Raw genomic sequence first — 19,907 nt, forward strand, 5'->3', positions numbered from 1 at the left:
AGGGAAATGATGAGCTTTTTGTGCCTTGGATTTTCAGTTCACTCTTGAGTTAAGGAATACAAAGGTGTTCACTTGTCAGTCACAATCATGTTGAATATTGGGAAATGGCTAGACTGCCCTCTGCCCCAGGTAGCAGAAAGGCACTTACAGTAAAGCTAATGTTACAGGCAATACTGATCATTCTATATAGCTGCTACTACAGTGTCTCATCTACCTGTGCCCTTGGTCCCTGTGTGATTTCCTTACTCCTAACATGTGTTTTTATGCCATGTGTCTGAAGGCTCTTCTTTCTGTTTGACGCACTTTATAATTAATTGAATTCTAGATCCAGAGAATGGTTTGAGGGTGCTCTCCAGTAACACTATCTACAGTTTATGAAAAGCTTTATTCTGTTTTATTGTTCAATTACAGATCTCTTATGTTAGGAAAACATTCCACCACAGCTGACTTTAGCAGGTCAAGGCAATACTTATCAACCAAATGTAACATACTTATACTATCTGATTATGTTTAGTCAAGGAGTAGCACAGGTAAACAAGGTTCAGTAATCAGTGTTTTCGGGCAGAAAATGGTGTGTAGATTACTGCCTGTTACTGTTCCCCACCTTCCAATGGCATTAACACTGTTAGAATTCTCTCAGCTTCCATATTGTTCCACAAAGACATTACCACAATACATGGGAAGGCGCTGTGTGTAAGTGTGAGAGGACCCTTTTCAGTCTAGATCTGCTGAGTTGTACAATGTTTTTCCTCTGTATTTCAAAGACCTAATGTAATATTTCTGTTAGGTAATATATTATGTATTATATTAAAAAATGACATGAAATATTGATCTGTTAATTGCCTCTGTATTTTCCCTCCCAACAAAACACTATCATGATGCAGAAATATTTATTTGCAACTTTTATTTTTCTAAATAACACTCACAAAGGCTCTAATACAGAAATGACACTAACAGTACTCTAAATGGAACTTGACTTATGGTACTATGTACGGTACTATGGTGAGTCAAATGGAATTATTTGTAAGCTGTCATGTTTTCACTCATTATTTATGGAAAGAAGAACACATTGGAAAAGTGCAACAAAACACTAAATCTAGTTACTAGAGTGTAACTACAGTAATGTACATACAAATGCACAGAAGTTGCCATTACAAAGTATCAAAATCAACATTTAAGACATTTGAGAGCTTTGCCTTGAGTGAGTGCGCCATTTCTCTGCTTCTGTCTGAGACTGTCATGCCTGCTGAGTGATGAAAATCTATATTGTCAACACCATTCTGATCTGACCAAGTGTTTCAGGAGCACTGGGCATTCCACAATACCTTGGAGAACAAATGAGGCACCGCTGACACTAGAACAAGAAACAAACATTTGACAATATTTTGCAAGCACCATGCTGTTGTGTTAATGGCTCATAACAGATGACAAACAGTAAAAAATAAAAAAATAAAAAGACAGCATAGCAAATGGCCTTAGATCTCTGCTTTTGTGCCTCTTGACGTTTCTTTGGCTCTGCCTCTCTTGGATTGATTGTTTGAACAATGTAAGTTATCAGCACAAAACAGGGACCAAACTAGACAAATGGAGGTTCCTGTATTAGCCTACTTTAGCTGGCTTTTGGCAAACAAATTTCACAAAATAATCTCTTTGCTCACGCACTTCAAAAACATAGGCTGTTCAAAGTGTTCTTCCTCTTTTCTATGGGTGGTCTAAACCATGTCAGCACTCCTTGAATTTAATAAACATCAATACACGGAAGGTGACCAGTACAAAATGTATGACTTCAACAATAGCAACACCTACATCCAATAAAACATAATAATAGGCACACTGTGTGATGTATGCATTTAGAAACACACACACACACACACACAATTCCTGCTCCAGGTCAAGTCTCCACTGTCCCACTCATGGAGACGACCCAGCCGTGGAAAGCACCCCTGTGGCCCTCCTCCTTCTCCTTCTCCTTCTCCTTCTCCTTCTTCTCCTTCTCCTTCTCCTCCTCCTCCATCCCATGCAGCTCTACTTTTCCCCCTCAGCCTCCTGCTCCTTGGACAGGCCACGAATGGACAGGTCATAGACCACCTCCTCAATCTTCTTCACATCATACTTAAGGCCGTCATAGCGTTTGCGCAGAGGGTCGTTCTTGAGGTTGAGCAGGCGGAAGCCCGAGTCCAGCTCGTTGATAAAGTTAGAGATGCGGAGGGGTCGGGTGTAATCCCCAGCTGTCACACTGTTCACCGCCAGTCGAGACTAGAGAGGGGTAGAACAAGCAATTAGCTATAGACCTATATACTCATATTTGCCATCTTAGAAAAGTTGCTTGTATGAGCAAACTGCACATTATGCACAGTAAACAACCAGATTTCATTTACATTTACGGCATTTAGCAGATGCCTTTATCCAAAGCGACTTACAACAAATACATTTGTTTAAGTAAGTGAATCATCTATCCAACAGTTATCATAAGACAAAGTAATCAATGCTCACACCAGGGGCCATTGGCAGTCGTAATGCTAGAAGCCATTTTTATTTTATTTTATTATTAACAGGAGAGAACTTGTACAGAGGGGTAGTGGGGGTGAAGAGGTCTCAAGGGTTGGGGTTAGGGTTAGTACAGGGGGGGTTGTGGGGGTGAAGAGGTCTTTAGGAGGGACTGTTAAGATGTAGCCTGAAGAGATGGGTTTTCAATCTACGGTAGCATCAGTAGTGACTCTGCAGTCCTGACAGTGGTGGGAAGCTCATTCCACCAGCGGGGCGCCAGGACAGTGAATAGCCATGACCAAGTAGCACGGCCGCTGCATCCATGTATAGGCGGCGGTGCTAGGCGGGCAGCCGAGGTGGTAGAGCGGAGTGATCGTGCAGGGGTTTGGGGGCTAACCATTGCTTGCAAGTAGGGAGGGGCTGTTCCCTTTGTCGCCCGGTAGGCGAGCACCAGGGTCTTGAATCTGATGCGAACTGCTACCTGGAGCCAGTGGAGGGTGCAGAGGAGGGGCGTGACATGGGAGAATTTGAGGAGATTGAACACCGGATGAGCTGCAGAGGCCTGATGGCGGAGGCGGTGAGTCCGGCCATTTCAGGAATTAATTAATGGTATCAGATACTATAAAGACTATAATGTAGGGGTAAAGCAACTGAATTCACTCTCACCAGTTCACTGGCCATGATCAGCACCCCCGCAAGGTAATCTTCAACATCCAGATGGAATCCTTTCTCTCTGACCACTTCAACTGCAAGATAAAAGGAATGAGTGCTACAGAACAGCAAACGGCTGAAGAATGACTGAAACAGCATTAATCAGGTTGGAAAGCGAATACTTACTTCCTAGTATTTGTGCCACCTCTTCCCGTATCACCAGAGATTCACTCTCCAGGTAGACCACAAAGGCAGCAAGGAATGCCAGGCGCTGCAGAACAAACCTCCAGTGCTCATGGAACCTAGAGGCCACGCCCAGGTCAGATGATTAAAAAGAACAATCTTATGTCAATGGTAACTAGTATATGAAAAGAGATGTGGTGCATAACAGCTTCTTGTTATAATTAAAAGATATGCAAATATATCTTCTACTTCGGAATATGATTTTATGTACCTGTAATACTGCTCCACTGGGAATTTGGTTTTCAGGTCTGAAATGTGTGTCCTGACTGTGCAGAACAACTCCCGGGCCTTTGTGCATTTAATGGGAACTGGATGTGACAAAAAGAAAATAGACTAAGGTATCACAAGCCAAGGCGAGGTAAGACACGCAATTATCAGTGAGTGCTGCGGTCTATACATGTGCACTTACTGTCTTTGAAGCCAGATGGTTGATGCACACTCTGAAGCACAGTCAAGATCTCCCTTGCCGTCTGCTCCAGGACTTGGACGACTTTACGAATGTCCTGAAAGAGAACATGCACTGTGTTCAATTATGCAAAAACGTAGCTGAAGTACTTTGTGACATTAATCACGTCCATTCTGTTAGCAAGCTTAGCTAGCTAGCTAGCTGATGTCGTTAGGTACCTTTTATTGCATTGTTTGCACCAAAAGACAGCCGTCTTGCAAGCTGTTCCCCATAATATGCGACTTTAACTGTTGGCTGATGGTAACACACAGAGAAAACCAGCAAAACCACACAAGCTATATTGAATAGCTCGGTTGACCAGCAAGAAAAAAATCCCAAAAGTGGCTGCATGTAACTAGCTAACGTTACCTCTCTTATTTCTTGGTCCGCACTCAGGAAACCCTGAATGTTGTTGAACATTTCAGTGACCGACATCCTCCGCAATTTTCAGTCTAACACTTCGTTAGTAAATTGTCTCCCTAAAGATATGCTGGTTAGAAGGCTTCGCTGTCAGACCAGTTTGTTGCTAAACAAAAAACAAAACGTGCGTGTGAGGGTGCTTCGTCGGTGTCGCTTAGTGTTGATGTCATCATTTACGCTCATCACGCTTTTGCAGTGCAAAAAAATAAAAATGTTTGTGCGAGATATGTAGTGTGGGTGCATGTGAGAGAAAAAAGGGTCAAATATGCAGTAGAGATTATCTTAATGTTGTGGTAATTTATTCATCTAATCAAGAAAAACACCACAATCAAAAGTGCAACAATGAACTTCATGCTTTCAGCATTTGCAATTAGTTATTGTCATAATGTACGCTTTATGATAGACTATCATATTGAAAGAGTAGATAGAAAGATGTGAAAAACATAGATTTTTTATAAATGTATCCTCTGTAATGGAGATAATATGTCCACCAGATGGAAACCATAGTCAATATTTACAGTAGAGACAAATTCACTGTAGTTTATCCTGTATCCATTTTACAGTGAGAAAGTAGTGCCTCCAGTGCTTTAGAGTAGAACTACAACAAGGCAGTACAAAGAACATTAGGCATCACAGAGTATTACCGTAATGGCTTTTGTTTTAACCATTCTTCATGTTTTGAAACTGACAGAGTAATGCATGCAGTGAGAAAAAGTTAATAAAAATATACTGCATAAACACCTAATGTCAACAAAGACTCTACAGCCAAATAAGACCAACCATTTGAGTGCATTAATTTATGCAACATACATCTATTATATTATAAATCGATTATTGTGATAAAATATCGCTACGGTATATTCTGATGTCAAGCAGATTCTTATCTTCTCTTGTCCACCTTGAAAATCCCATTCTGCCAACAATAATCAATGAACTAGACAATATATAGTAGAATGTAAACAGTTTGGTTTGTAGCTCCTGATCATAGGTAAGACCAGCAGGCAGGGCTGAAGTTACTGTGTCACTGTGCTGCTGATTTTAAGATATCTCCAGTCTCTGATGGACTCTCAGCTGTATTTTGTGGGTAGGGAGGAGGGGACTCTTTGCTCTTGGCTGCAGCCTTGTCAGTCTGAGCTCTGTTCTGTTTCTCCCTCTCCAGAGCTTTCTCCATCTCTGTGTAGTAGTCCAGCGCCTTGCGCACTGGGTCAATGATGTGTTGCTACAGGAGCAGAGAAGAGCACAAATATGGCGGCTATGAGATGAAGATGCAGTATTAGTAGGCTATGTAAAGACAAGTGGTTCCAGAGAGGGAATCCTTACCTCAAGGCAGGGGAAAAGGTTGGCCAGCTCGATGAACAGGGGGAAGAGGACAAAGCGAATGAAACCTGTCTGTGAGGACGGCTTGGTCACCTTGTCCCTGTCCATGAAGGGGGTGATGGGCAGCCCCTCCAGCTTCTCCATGTCACTCTGAGGGGGGCAGTAGAGAACTGGTTTTAGACTAAACTAATTCATCTGGTTATACCAGTTTAATATAATTTCCAGTTTACCTGGTTGTAGAACTCCTGTAGAAGGCAGTCCAACCAGGGCTCAGCTACGTCCATGGGCCGCGCCTCATTGGAGATGTCACTCACTTTGATCATGACCATCATCAGCTGGAGGAAGACAGGGACAAACAGGGAAGGCATCAGCATACACTTTAATCCAATCGGGAAGAGCCCCATGATTTCAGCTGGGTCTAATCAGCTCCAGAGACCCAGCAGATCTACCCATCACATTAAACAGGGACAGGAAATACTCTCCCAGTCATGACTCAGTCATGATCTCTCTCTCTCTCTCTCTCTCTCTCTCTCTCTCTCTCTCAAGCCATGCTCCTACCACATCTCTGTGGTCTTTGTTGTTGAAGTCAAATACAGGAAGGATGGACTTGAACTTGTTCAGGATCTCGTTGTGCCTCGTCATGTCAGTTGCCAGGATGCATCTAGTGCAAGAATGAACAAATTGCCTTGGGTTGATGACTGTTCACATGCAATATGATGCTGCCAATTGTATTGACTCCCACAGTTCTCATGCGTGGCAAAACTCTGATAGCAAGTGGAGAGAATATTACTTGATGATGCCTTCTCTTATCCGTTTGTACTGTTCAGTCGTCAGATTTCTGAAAATGTTATTTTCTGTCTGCAAGAGAAAAATAATGTTAGCAGTTGTCACCAAGAGTAGCTGAATACTTCTTACATATCCAGGTTGATCCCTACCTTCTCCAGCAACTCAAAGGCCACAGCACAATGATGGTTCTCCAGTGGGGAGATGTCGTTGTATCGCAGGGCCAGTTCAGTTCGAGCATTTATCTGAAAGAAAGAGCTTATCATGAAGTTTACTCTTAGAACTTATTCACCATAGGGATAATAGGGAACATTATCATCTGATATCATCAAAGTTCATAACCAGAAACTTGGAATCAGAGAGTACTATGACTAAGCTTATCTTGCTGTTGTCAGAGAGAGTTATTATATATATATATATATATATATATATATATATATATATATATATATATATATATATATATATATATATATATGTATATATATATGTATGTATATAGCATTATAGCTCTGTGATCAGATAGTTCACCTGGTAGGCATTGTTGTATCCTGTGTGGTCCAGATCATGACAAACTGCTGAAGTCAGCATAGTCAAGAGGTCAATGCTGTCAATCTTACTTTTGAGGTCAGTAAGCCAGATCAGTCCATACATCTGTCAGAGAATAAAGATTATGTCATTCGAGAAGCAGGGGTTACACAAAGTTCACACATAACAGCACAAATCCAAATGTATTACATTCATAGAAAAAAATTCACTACATTTTCATGAGAAGACTTGTTAGTCCTATATACAGTAAACCTTATGTTGAGAGGTAATCTTTACTTCCAAAAGCTTAAATAATTTTAGACTACGCTCTTCAATCTATAGGTTGCGACCTGGATGTCCTTCACCAATCAGCTTTAGGGTGATTGAATGATTGGATCATTTAATGATTGCAGAGGAATAGGGGCTGAATGATTGCAGAGGAATCAGGGCTCAATGATTGCACCCACTTACTTCTTACGCGCACACACACACACACACACACACACACACACACACACACACACACACACACACACACACACAGTTTTTTCTCACCATCTGGGTAACGCAGAAGCAGTGTTTGAAGTTATGGAAGGGGATGTTGTTGTATCGACGGTACACCTCATACAGAAACGTCTGCAGCACCTCTGCCTCGATGTTAAAGGCAGCGATGAAATCCAGGTCTGTGTACATGACCTGCAGCAACACCATGATCTCTGCATCCTCCCACTGCCTGGATACATGTGGCCAAATCAAGGGTCAAAATATTAATTTTAGGAAAATATCATTATACTACATGTAATAATACATACTTTCATTTACCACACAATTGTTATACCCTTAGGGTTGATTAATATGATAAAATTATGCATGATCAGATTTTTTGATTGCTGGGAATAAGCATAAGCAGCACTTTTGATCCATCTCTTTCTGATATAACTGAAATATTTACTTGATTGATAATGTGTCATTCAATGTAGGAAATAATGATTCTAGGTAGTGTGGGCGGCATGCTTGAATTGTTTTTTTGTGTGACCTATACATGTTCTCTTTTTCAACATCCTGTTATGTCAGCCTGAAAGGCCCAGGAGTAAATAACCAAAGCAGACTGAACACTGCAGTACACTGCCACATTAATGCACCCTTCAAACGTGGTGTGTTAATGAAGCTTGTTATGAGGACCTCGTTTTCATTCGTAAACCCATAGAAGGCCCATTCATATTGATATGAGGAGTCTTGGCCAGATGAAAGGGGTGAATAACCCCAGCCTCTTCAGAGCTGCATCAGAGGTGCCAGCAGATCCTCTATGGGTTTCTTTATTAAAGCAGCAGGTGCAGCCACTGTCACACTCAGACACATTGGACACCCACACACAGAACGAACACCTATCCCCAAACTCCGCCCAAGACCCCAAAAAGTACCCAAAATCTCCCCAAGGTCCCAGGTCAGGGCACTGATATGGCAGCATTGGGCAATTCTCAGAGATGCCTTTGGGCCAAGCACCAGTGCCAAAGGAGACAGTGGAAAAGCGCCATTACTGTACAGTGTCAGAGATTCATACAGATGAGTCTACTTAAAACATTGACAGTTTGTGAAGGAGACACATGATTGATGGAAACAGAAATTATGACAAATGTAAATAGATTCAGGGGGAACTCACCAGTTGTCAAAGGTTGGGGTCTTAAGGTACTGTCTTACTTCTTCTGATACCTCCAGGGAACTGTGAAGAATGTAAAAAATACTTTTTAATGCAAAATGTTCATCGTAGTCTCAAGTACTGTATGATGCTACAATGCAACAATTGGAGTCTGATGGGGCCTTCTATCTATCTGATGCCAGATGAGAGTGTAGATTAACCTGCCTCATTTGGAGGAACTTGTCCCGTACGTGTTCACATTCCTCCCGGGTTTTGCGCAGGGTTCTCTTGTGGTAGAAAGGGGAGGGCTTGTGTGTCGCCTCAGACAACTCCTTGAAGAGGCCCAGCCAGCTCAGATGCTCCACACTCTGTGGGGAGATTCAAATATCTGTTTGTTTTGAATAAGCTTTTCTATTGTTTTCTGCAGCTCTAGGTATTTTAACTGGAGATACCATTGTACCTCAAGTTTCTCCCGGAATGACTCCACCTGCCTCTTCATCTCATACACAACTGCAGGGGCCTCACCAGCCTCAATTAGGATCTTCTTCTCCAAGCCCTGCAGTCTGGGGGTACGGTACACATATGGTCTTGAGACATGTAGCACTGCCCTCTGATTGAGTTGAGGAATCTGAATGGCCATTTCTATCTCAAACCAGTCAGTCTTACCTTTTCTCCATGGAGGAGAGGTCAAATCCTAGTGCCACAGCAAGCTCCACACCTGAAACAGTACACGAAAGAGACTATTCAAGCATCAACATTGACTTTTGCTATTGCTATTACAGCACAATAGCAATAGCAAAATACAACACAATAGCAATGCTAGGTAAGTCCAGTCAGTAGCACTGCAGTCATGGCTCTGGTGCCATGGTAGAGAATACCTAACGGCTCACTGTTGCAGTCAGCTGCCACCACCTCCAGCTTGTAGCAGGAGGTTGGGCTGTTGGGCTCCAGGCGGGGGGAGATGTTGATGATGTTGCCTTTAGGGTTGTAAAGCTTCAGAATGTCATGGGGTCCTGCCTCAGCTGCAGAGCGGAATAGATCTGAAAAATAGGAAATGCACACACACACACACACACACACACACACACACACACACACACACACACACACACACACATCAATGTTTTGTTGTTTTTTGTGAGTGCCATGGACAAACTAGAATATCATTCAAATGGTAATTTGAGCTTTGAAAGAAAATGAATACTCATCTATGAAATGCATCTCAAGCAACATGATCACTGTATTTAATATCAATCCTGTATGCCTGGTCTCATTGCTGCTTGTGAAACAGTAAACATCTATTCATATATCTGCATTTTGAATAGACCCCCACCCTCATTATCATCTCCCCTCAACCCAAAACAATACTGAGAGCCTATCCTCTCAAGGGAGACATAACTAGGTTCCCTTCATAACCCTTACATCAATGCAAAACAGTGCTAGCCTGAATTCTATGGATAACATATGCACACCATATGTTAGCTTTGAGGCAGTGCCTTAAGTGCAGAGTGCTGCTGTCATCAACACCTGCGTCTCACTATTGAATCTTGGACTACGTCCATATCTCTATCAAAGACACAGAGAGAATCTTCTTACATTGCAATGGATCTCTTGCTGAGGACATGAGTTGCATGTATTTGCATGTTTTAATGGATTGCATTAATTAGGTTACCGATACAGTACATAACATCTTTTACATATCATCTTTTATTTTTTATTTTTTTACTGAATCAAATGCAATAAAACACCTAATTTCTTCAATAACAATATTTTAAACTATAGTTGTAAGAATTCGGGAGTTCAGGTCCATTATTTGATATGGTAGGCATCAGAGAAGCAAAGAAAGCTCACAGTACAATTTACCTTGCCATCTTTGACCATTATATTTCAGATGTTTTGTGTTTATCAAGTCAGAGGTATAATGCCTCTGTTGTAAACTGTAAATTTGCAATCTACATTGTTCTCAGCAAGTATACTCACTAAGTAAGTTCACTGTATTACTCAAGGTTCTGATTAAATGTACCCATTCAATGTTCTGAAGCATCTGAAGACAAATTCTCATCTACATTTCTACATTGTCCCTTATACCATAGATATCAACATTGACAATAAAGTGTTGAGTTTTGTAGTATTAGTAGACAGTGTATATGTAAATGTTTTTTTGTTTTTTTAAATCATGATTACAATTCCATTCAAAATGACCTTGACATAACCACAACTGGTACATGTTTATTAGATAGCCATCCGTTCAATCTAGATTGTACAATGATGATATTTTCTAACACTGTCAACTGCCAGTGCTATTCTTTAATTTGCTTACCTTTGACATCCTGAGCAGGGCAATCGACTGGAAACTCTGCCCTCTCTGGTCTCCCATTAACAGTAAAGTAGATTATTTTTGTTGCCATATCAGTGCCTCAAAGCCACTGATGTTGCTGCCCTCACTGTTTAAGTATGTTCTGAATTCAGTGTGTGACAACTTCAAATTTAGTAGAGAGCCACTCCACGTCTCCTCACTCAATCTCTCTCTCTCTCTCTCTCTCTCTCTCTCTCTCTCTCTCTCTCTCTCTCTCTCTCTCTCTCTCTCTCTCTCTCTCTCTCTCTCTCTCTCTCTCTCTCTCTCTCTCTCTCTCTCTCTCTCTCTCTCACACACCATCCCCCTCCCCTCTCCATATACCCTTGCAATATGCAAACACTCTTTGTTGCAGGCGTTCAATGGACTTTACAATAATATTTGTCTTAAAATAAAACACAGCTATTCAAAGCCATAGATGTATGGCTTTTGTATTTTAATCAACTAATACCGGGGGAGATGAACTTGTTGAGGTGCTGATAGTAGCCCTCCGATACGATAGATGGCGCGGTTTACAGAATGAGCCAATTGCAATTCATCCAAGTCACCTCTCGTCTGTGTGTTGGGCGAAGTCGTCACATTGCAGTAGGGAAGACCAACGTGGTTCTCTTCAGAAATCTTCGCGTGTTGTCTCGCGACCCGGTTTATTTACAGAAGAATAGCTGAATTTTGTGAAATGACCGACGGTAAATCACCGGCGACTACTAAGCCGGCTAAGCCTTTGCTGGCATTGAAGCTGAGCGAGGAGGCTGAATTCAAGAAAAAAGTACAGGAGGTTAAAAAGCGACCTAAGGTTGGTTTCCCCAGAAGCACGCGACACGCTGGCCTTCTCACAATCCTTGTCCTGCACGTGGGACTTGTCGAAATGAAACAAACTATTGAAATCGCTATCTAATGCGATGGATTAGCTACTTGTGAGATTATCTAACGAGTTGTTATTTAATTTTTATATATATTGTTTCCATAATACACGTGTTGTAATTTGAGTTAGCATGCTTGCTAGCCTTAGCTTGCTAGCCTTAGCTTGCTATCAGTAGTCGAATTATTGATGTTCTGTGTATTGTAAAAGTATCTGGCTACACTCACACCGTCCTTTCATCTCTTCAGGGTCAACCGATAAATCCTGGAGTGATTTATGTCGGTCACCTTCCCGTTGGATTGTTCGAGCCTCAACTCAAAGCTTATTTTGAACAGTTTGGAAAGGTCTTAAGATTAAGACTGTCCAGAAGTAAAAAGGTAAGCATTGGGCATCAGTTGTATTGAATTAGGACCGGGGAGAAAGCTTACTAAGAGCAAAACGGTTCCATTTTGGCAATGAATACTGCTGACCTGACTATCACTTATTTATTCATGCATATTATTCATATCTCAATAACAGTGGCACAGTCTGAAAATTACCCCAGGTGTATCAGTTGTCTAGGGTAAGATAACTGTGCCTATAGTAAAGTGGTCCATTTAAGCTTATTGCTTGCCCTGTCTGTGGCAGTGTAATAAAACCCATGTGCCTACAGCCACTGAGGTGAGTCTTAAGTCAGAACTGATAATCAACGACCAAGGGAAAAGCTTGTGTTCTGGGTTTGCTCCAAATAAGTCAAGAGGTCATATTGGATAGAGTCAATCACATTAAACCATTCTCCTCTGTCACAGACTGGTGGCAGCAAAGGCTATGCATTTGTGGAGTTTGACTGCGATGAAGTTGCGAAGATCGTTGCAGAAACCATGAACAACTATCTCATGGGCGAGAGACTGATCAAATGTAAGTTATCTGACTCATTTATCCGCCTTTCCTCTCCTGCTAAGCCTACATATCATAATGTTCTGTATTAATGTTATAACTTTTCTCTTGCTCTGTAACAGGTCACCTACTACCCCCTGAGAAGGTGCATGAGAAGCTCTTTGTGGGCTCCCAGAAGGAGTTCAAAAAACCCAAGCTGCCTGCTGTGGCTCGCTACAACAAGAAACACACACCTGAGCAGGTGGAGGAGATGACTAGTCGGCTCCTGCGCAAAGAATCCAAGCTCCGCAAGAGGCTGGCAGCGAAGGGAATCGACTACGATTTCCCAGGATTTGTAAGTTCTCAGCTCTGTTTGTTTTCCATTTTTTTGTGCTTGAATTCATGCAAATATACATTTTCTATATCTAATCTATTGAAAACTATTTTATAGGCTGGACAAGCACCCAAGAAGACTAAGAAGTCTTCAGATGATGTGAATGCATCCACATGTAGTGAGGTAAGCACAATCAGAAAATTACACATTTGTGAAAGATTGGTTTGATGTTTTATATTTTTTTACAGTAATACTTTACTTTTTACAAATATTGTGGTATGCATACATGATATTTTGGGCACAGTCTGAAAATTACCCCAGGTGTATCAGTTGTTTGGGGTGAGATAACTGTGCCAAAAGTATGGTGGTGCATTAAGCTTATTGCCTGCTCTGTCTGTGGCAGTGTAATAAAACCCATGTGCCCACAATCGCCTGGTAAAAAGCTACAAAATAATATTTTAGAGTAACAGTTAACATATCCACTCACTAGCACATTCATTTGGGCTGTATGAATTTGAGTAAAATAAACTAGTAACAATACTGTCCAAGCACTTCAAGTGCGTTTGGTTTCTACATGTTTTCCCCTCTCGTTCTCTTGGTAAATATTGACTGTGTTCCCTTAGGACCGGACCCCAGTGTGCACCCCCTCCCTCTTGGAGAAGAGGAAGTCCATGAAAATCAACGAAGACGACATGGATGATGAAATCATCATCAAGGCTACACCTGCCCCCAAGGCTAAAGGAAAGACAGAAGGCACAGATAGTGAGGATTCCACGTCAGAGCATGAGGAGGAAGATGATCACACAGAGGAGCCTCCCCAAGGAGATGTGGAGCCCACAGAGGAGGGAAAAGCAGACTGAACATCAACATTGGATGTCCTTTAATTGCTTTTCCTGTAAAGCAGAGACATTTGTACATGGTGCTTGGTCCTCTAAATTGCCTTTAGAGCAGAGGCACAACTTATAACCTTGGTGGACAGTGTTTTTGAACCTGTAAAAATTTGCATTGAAAAGCCATTGTTATGGAGGTGAAATGAATTCTTATGACTGCATCACATTTCTGTCAGTTTCCTCCCAGAGGTGGCCTTGAGTTAAGCCACACTATAATTATTTAATCTCTCATAACCTGTGAGAGTAAATACAGTGCAGTGCCACTCCACCCATGTTTTGGAATGTTGTATTTGACAACACAGATTTTGTGCTGGTCAAGCTCATATCCTCTACAGTTATGTTTGGTAACCTTCATCTGTCAATGTTTAGGGTTGTCAAGATGATTTGTAATAAATATGAAACTGTACAATGGTGTTGTCCTTCCTATCAGGCATGGTATGGGTTATTTTCTGCACTCCAAATCAATGAGCTTTAGCTATTTTGGAGAATGTTTGGTTAAATTGCAAATCAGTGTTCTAGTATGAGCAATCATGAGTTTTATCACTGCAACTAACTGCCCAGCATGTAGGTTCAGTTAGCAACTATGAAAAATCATTAGTGGCCTTTCATAAAAATATGAACCCGCACCACGTCTGTCTCAAATATGTGTTCTGTATATCTGACGGTGGTTGTCTGTCCTGTAAAAACCACATGGTGTCGCTGAAGACTCGTATGTAGAGAATGGAGTATAATGATTGCAGTGCAGGCTTGCGCCTCCACGTCAAACCATTTCTTCAATTGCATTGCAGAGAATACATCTATATATAAACATATACCCATAAACGTTTACAGACGGTACTTCACATTGTCTCTGGGTGATGTAGAATATGACAATCACTGCTGGTTGTATCCAAACTCACTACAGAACAGGCTTTGTAGAGACATTAAAAGCAACCGATGTATATTGCTATTTGACAATAATATTACAATATTATGCATCAACAGCAACAGTTTCATGGGACTCGTCAACAAATTTGGATAAATAGTATTTCATCAACGTATAGTAAATCCAGGGAACGGAAAAAGAAAGGAACGTCCCAGTTTCACGCGTGCGCACAGTAATCCCATTCTTGTCCTGTGCTACAGCATTCCGGGGTGGAGAGGAACCTCGATGCTACTGTCTCAAGTCGACAATATTTGTAGCTAAAACTGTCAGACCTCAGATAGTCTTATTGTCCTGTCTTAATAGGGTATGGTAAGTACAAATATGAATGATTTCAATTGTATGTCTGATTGCCCTTTATTACAATAGATGATATTTTATCCTTCATTGTGTGATATGGTATGGTTGGTTGCTAACGTTAGCTGCCTGTCATACAGTAGGCTACGAGTCCCTGGCGAAGCAATAGAAGAATATATATATATATTTAAAAAAAAAAAAAAGAGTATAATAGAATAGCCCCAATAGTGACCTTTCGTACACACTCAAGAATGGTCTTTGGGCTAAAACAGAATACATAGGAAGAATAGAATAGATTCAGAATTCTAGCTGGTCCGTATGTTCTTACCCAATTCATTTGACAGCAAGCGACAAGGATGCCTGTCAAAAATGTAATAGACAAACGCCTCTTTCTGTCTTGCCCAGTCCAATGACGTTAGAAAGTATTTTGACAGCAAGCCATCTGTTGTATTTAATTTAGCTTATTCTGCGTATGGTGCCTTACTTGCTTATCTAGCCATATGACTGCTTAGAAGTATTTCTTTGTTCGAATTATAGCTGTGTTATTTCTTGCTGTCAGTGATGCTTTGCTGTAAGGTCTGATCATGCCCATGCTGCATAGGCCTACATACTGTATGCATCCTATTATTCTTTGATTAGGGATTATGAGCAATTTAAATCCTCTGCTCAGATATACTTTGAGACGTTTGAAACGTAGCCATCAACACTACATCGAAATGTAGGCCTAGGCCTATTTAATGACTGCTCAAGGTAAACAGCCAGTATTAAACGCTGTGTAAATATTCAATGTAAATATTCACCTGTATAGGTTGGCATGTCTGAGCCCAACCACTGACATTTTTTTAGTTTTTGTTTTTCCTAACTTAAACAAATTCTATACACTTATATGAGAAGTAGGCATTCATAGTCACCAATTGAAAATGCACTAGCTGTCAACATGTAAAGAAAGCAAGAAATTGTTATGTGTTTTTAAATGACGTGTCAACATTGCAGTTATGTCCATCTTGGTGCTCCTATGAACAGCCTGCTGACCACTGTTGCCATGGTGGCAAATTGTGCCAGAGCTTTACCATTTGAAGACATTGGGGTGTGATTGTGTGAGTAACTGCTTCCCCTTCTCCATTCTCTTCACCTCAGGGCATCCTGGGATCATAGAATCACAACAAAGTTATGAAGCTCTACCTCACCAGACCCTCCGTCTCCATCTCCAGTTACTGCCTCACCCGCTGCTCTCACAGCCACCACCTCTGCTTGTACTAGCGGTTTGGCTCCAACTCTCCACAAAGAGAAGAAAAAGAGAGAGAGAGAGAGAGAGAAGAAAAACCCAGCTGCTATCCAGACACACATGGTGCATTGCTGTCATTCTCAAGCCTACATCCCCACGGCCTGCCTCTAGCTAGCTCTTGGCACATATAGAGCCTTCACTACAGGGTAAAAATACATCTAGTGTGTACGTTCCTGTGTGTGTGTTTTTTTCCGGGTCACACACACACACACGCCCAGGGGCACACCCATTTGTTTTCTCTTTCCGCTGCCCTGAGCAGTGGTCGTGGTGGGACAGAGGGGAGGCGAGGCTATGGAGCCCAATATGGAATACTGTCTGGCCCAGGTGCTGCAGAAGGATCTGGGTCGCAGACTGCAGGTGGGCCAGGAGCTCATCGACTACATCTCAGACAAAGACAAGTCCCAGGACCTGGAGCAGGACCAAACGGCCTTGGACAGGATGGTGGATGGCATCGCCGCCACCTGGGTCAACTCCAGCAACTTCAAGGTATGGAGTCAATGTGCACAGAGTGGATGTATGTCATCATCATATAGCTAGCCTAGGTCATTGGGAGTCCAGTAATTCTAGATGATGAGAAGTTGCTTTGTAATTACATCATAATGGAGTTGAGCGAAGGACTTCCTTATTCCGCCTCTGTAATATCACAAACCACTCAACTCGATATAGGCTGTACCAATACCATCCAATTACCAACATACTATGGAGCAGGCAACATGTCAATACAATGTTGTTACTAGCATAGTATTTACAGTGTAATAACAGGTTACTATACAGGTATAGGGGCAATTTAATGTTTTGCAAGAGATAAGTGATTTGCCACAGACGGACTGTCCCTTGTTGGTGTCCTCTGAGTGTCGTTGGGCATGGGTTTGTAATTGTATTGATCCTGTGTTGGCATTCAGCTCTGCACTGTGTTGGTTTGTAGCTAGGTCATCGAAAATGTGCCATGTCATCATGCAAGTTATTCAACCTGCCATATTTCATGATTAGCCTTTCAAAGAGATCAGTTGATTGAAAAAAATCATTTTTTTTCACCATAGTTCCAGAGTTTATTTTCTTGATACAAAACTGAAGGGTAACCTTGACTTTATTGAAGATTTGTAGAGGAAGCGTCTTGGATTTAGACTGATTAGGTTTATGACATGAATACACAAACCATATTAAGACATGATTAGATGTATTATGCTGCTGACCTATCAGATGTTCAACTGCAAGACCTCAACCAAGAGGAATGGCAACATGACAGTTTTCTCTACAAGGACCCTTTCCTCCATTGTCTTGACGAATTATTTCTCCTAGACTATTTTGCTCTGAAGAAAGGCGAGATGTTTTCATGCTTGCATTGCACAAGAAGCATAAACTTCATTGTTTTCTTTTACAGTTGGCCTACATTCTTGTAGAATGATTGATGAAAGTGTATTTTGGAATTATATCTGGGGTACCAATTTGACTTATCTAACCTGATTATTATCAGCAGCCCCCATTTGTCAATGCCCCCATTTGTTCTAATCTCTCAGTGTGAATAATATATTCATTGCATTGTTTACTAAGCTGGTGATTTCATTTTATGATATGCTGCTTTCATTGTATACCAGTGGCTCTGAGATATCTTATCTAAACAATGCCATACTTGCCCTACATAGCTTAGCTATGTCTCTGTCTGATTACGGTGTTGTGTTCCGTCTGCTGTTTCTGGCACAAGTGACGAGGTGATCATTGGGACCTGAAAACCACTGGTGCAGAGTGCAAAGCATGAGGCCTAATTGGAACTGGCCTCATTACTGCTTTGATGAAAGGGTAACTGAGGGGTTCAGATATGGGGTGCCACAGGGCCTGAGAGAGGTGCCTTTCACTTTTTAATAGCAATCCTGTTAGTCCACATAAGACATTGTACCAGAAGGCTTCTGACCTGGATTGGGCCTAGGCCTAGCCTACATTTTGATAGCACTTGTTCTCCTTCACAGGTAAAATAATTGCGTCTCCTAAACGTCTTCCCCTCTCCCCACCCATCTCTTTTATTAAATTTGGCTGTTCTTTTGAACTCTCCAGGTTGGTCACATGGGGTGATGTCTGATGTGTTATTTCACAAGGTCAGATAGGGCAGGAAAGCAATCCTCTGTCTCCATTGTCTGTGTGGTAATGATTTCTCTGTGCCTCTCGGTGGCAAGCAGTGGCCTCAAAGTGTGCCTGGACACAGACTGCGGCTGATGTGGCGAGTAATGTGGAAAGTATTCAGGCAGAGAGTGGGGGGGCGAAGCCTTGTTCTTCATAAACAGAGTTTTGGAGGAGAAGCCTGCAAGCATTTAAGGTTAGAGTTCGGCAGGCTTTATGGTCACTTCCCAATATGCTGGTCTATTCAAACTAGGATGACTACAGTTTTTCATGAACAATCTGTGGACCTCATGAATTTAGATTCAGTAAACCCATAGCTGGTCCTGCCATCACCGCCCGTTGTTGAATGGAAAAATAAGTACAGTTATAGACTAGTGGAATTCAGTTGTGGTCCCATTTCCATACTGTAACTTTATGAGAATACAGTTCAGCTCAGTGTACTGTACCCTGCTTTAAACATAGCCATAGAAATTGTCACAGTTAAGCTGTTAACGGAGTGACGTGTGAGGCATTACTGTAGTATGTCGCTTAATCCTTCATTTGGCAGACTGTTTCATTGTTGCTCGCTGGGCTAACATAGTACAATTCGAGCGCCTGTCCTCTCAAGACTGGACCTCATGAATCATGCATATCCAATAAGGACATGTAACAACTGTTACATTTGTGGCAATTGACATTTCCCCTCCCACAATGGTTTCTGTTGCAGTCTCTCTCTCCCTTCCATACAAGGGTGTGTCGACTCAGCAGCTTTTGCTGAATCCAACCCTAAAACAAGATTAGCATGTAATGGGAGATTTAACGATCGACTAATTGTGCAGGTGTGTCTGCTTGAAGAAAGAAAGTAGCTCTTCTAAAGATATATATTACTGTCATTATATCTTATCCAGAGGGTGGATTAGGGTGAAGGGGGAGGGGGAGGGGGAGGGGGGGGGGGGGGGGTTATTGTCTGGCTGTTGGAGTGCTGCCTTTCACAACATAATTCACAGTTTTGGTACAGTGCATGGCGGCCCCGCCCACCTCTTGTCTGTCTGGTGCTGAATGTAGTGTCCCATGAGTACTTGAGACACCCAAACTCAGGTCAGGTCAAACGTGCCCCCCCTGCCACCTGACCTGCTGAGAATTTTCTGCCCAGGTGGCCGTGCACTCCCCCAATCCACACCCAATTCCTGTGTTTATCACTGCTTTATTACCCAAAGTATGCCTTAGGCCTACCTGTCACATGAATAAGTTAAACAAAACAAACCCAAACTAAGAAAAATACCAGTGCTGAGGCTGGATATCCAAGCTGTAGACCTTGTTTTACTTGTTTGTTACCCACAAATCTGCCTCTCATTGTGTAGCTCCACAGACCCAGGTGAGCTGGCTGGCTCTGACCAAACCCATGACCTCAGAGAGATCGGTTGTTTGATGAGCCTTGAAGAAATCAGTCAGACAGCATAGCAGCAGCCTCCATGTCTGGCCTCTGCTCAGTGCTCAGCCCCCTCCATGCA

General features: G+C 42.0%; 4 protein-coding genes across 4 annotated transcripts in view; 2 read left to right on the forward strand and 2 right to left on the reverse strand.

Annotated features, from left to right (window-relative positions):
• Positions 1 to 894: 894 nt before the first annotated feature.
• tsn (translin) lies at positions 895 to 4,387 on the reverse strand. Its single transcript, XM_083681670.1, has 6 exons — positions 4,196 to 4,387; positions 3,791 to 3,884; positions 3,593 to 3,689; positions 3,325 to 3,440; positions 3,154 to 3,233; positions 895 to 2,256 (listed from the first exon to the last, which is right to left on the reverse strand). Exons 1-6 carry the CDS (start codon positions 4,259 to 4,261, stop codon positions 2,026 to 2,028), a joined length of 684 nt encoding a protein of 227 aa, XP_083537796.1. The 5' UTR covers positions 4,262 to 4,387; the 3' UTR covers positions 895 to 2,025.
• A 651-nt stretch (positions 4,388 to 5,038) lies between these two features.
• Positions 5,039 to 10,918, reverse strand: LOC310813544 (high affinity cGMP-specific 3',5'-cyclic phosphodiesterase 9A; the record flags this gene model as incomplete). The annotated part of the gene is made up of 14 exons (XM_083682602.1): positions 5,039 to 5,465; positions 5,567 to 5,713; positions 5,794 to 5,898; positions 6,122 to 6,224; positions 6,354 to 6,421; positions 6,499 to 6,591; positions 6,878 to 7,000; positions 7,430 to 7,607; positions 8,535 to 8,594; positions 8,736 to 8,878; positions 8,971 to 9,073; positions 9,177 to 9,228; positions 9,401 to 9,532; positions 10,831 to 10,918. The coding sequence occupies 14 exons, from the start codon at positions 10,916 to 10,918 to the stop codon at positions 5,268 to 5,270; spliced, it is 1,593 nt and encodes a 530-aa protein (XP_083538728.1). The 3' UTR covers positions 5,039 to 5,267.
• Positions 10,919 to 11,457: 539 nt separating this feature from the next.
• On the forward strand, positions 11,458 to 14,204 carry nifk (nucleolar protein interacting with the FHA domain of MKI67). The gene is made up of 6 exons (XM_083682329.1): positions 11,458 to 11,656; positions 11,971 to 12,099; positions 12,511 to 12,619; positions 12,721 to 12,932; positions 13,029 to 13,094; positions 13,535 to 14,204. Exons 1-6 carry the CDS (start codon positions 11,540 to 11,542, stop codon positions 13,769 to 13,771), a joined length of 870 nt encoding a protein of 289 aa, XP_083538455.1. The 5' UTR covers positions 11,458 to 11,539; the 3' UTR covers positions 13,772 to 14,204.
• A 713-nt stretch (positions 14,205 to 14,917) lies between these two features.
• Positions 14,918 to 19,907, forward strand: part of clasp1a (cytoplasmic linker associated protein 1a) — a 58,778-nt gene continuing 53,788 nt past the window's right edge. Inside the window, exons 1-2 of the mRNA XM_083681252.1 lie at positions 14,918 to 15,035; positions 16,158 to 16,791. Of these exons, the coding sequence (XP_083537378.1) occupies positions 16,597 to 16,791 (195 nt within the window). The 5' untranslated portion in view covers positions 14,918 to 15,035; positions 16,158 to 16,596. The remainder of the gene's footprint in view (positions 15,036 to 16,157; positions 16,792 to 19,907) is intronic.

The sequence above is a fragment of the Argentina silus genome, assembly GCF_951799395.1.
Source record: "Argentina silus genome assembly, chromosome: 12".
In the NCBI taxonomy this organism is placed as follows: domain Eukaryota; kingdom Metazoa; phylum Chordata; class Actinopteri; order Argentiniformes; family Argentinidae; genus Argentina; species Argentina silus.

What these genes read in the sequence shown, in the direction of transcription:
- tsn (XM_083681670.1), bottom strand. Translation starts at nt 4,261, where the DNA reads ATGTCGGTCACTGAAATGTTCAACAACATTCAGGGTTTCCTGAGTGCG. An exon ending in CGGACCAAGAAATAAGAGAG is followed by an intron (nt 3,885 to 4,195) that starts GTAACGTTAGCT and finishes GTTCTCTTTCAG; the next exon opens with GACATTCGTAAAGTCGTCCA. An exon ending in CCAGTGGAGCAGTATTACAG is followed by an intron (nt 3,441 to 3,592) that starts GTACATAAAATC and finishes CGTGGCCTCTAG; the next exon opens with GTTCCATGAGCACTGGAGGT.
- nifk (XM_083682329.1), top strand. Translation starts at nt 11,540, where the DNA reads ATGACCGACGGTAAATCACCGGCGACTACTAAGCCGGCTAAGCCTTTG. An exon ending in GACTGTCCAGAAGTAAAAAG is followed by an intron (nt 12,100 to 12,510) that starts GTAAGCATTGGG and finishes CCTCTGTCACAG; the next exon opens with ACTGGTGGCAGCAAAGGCTA. An exon ending in GGGCGAGAGACTGATCAAAT is followed by an intron (nt 12,620 to 12,720) that starts GTAAGTTATCTG and finishes GCTCTGTAACAG; the next exon opens with GTCACCTACTACCCCCTGAG.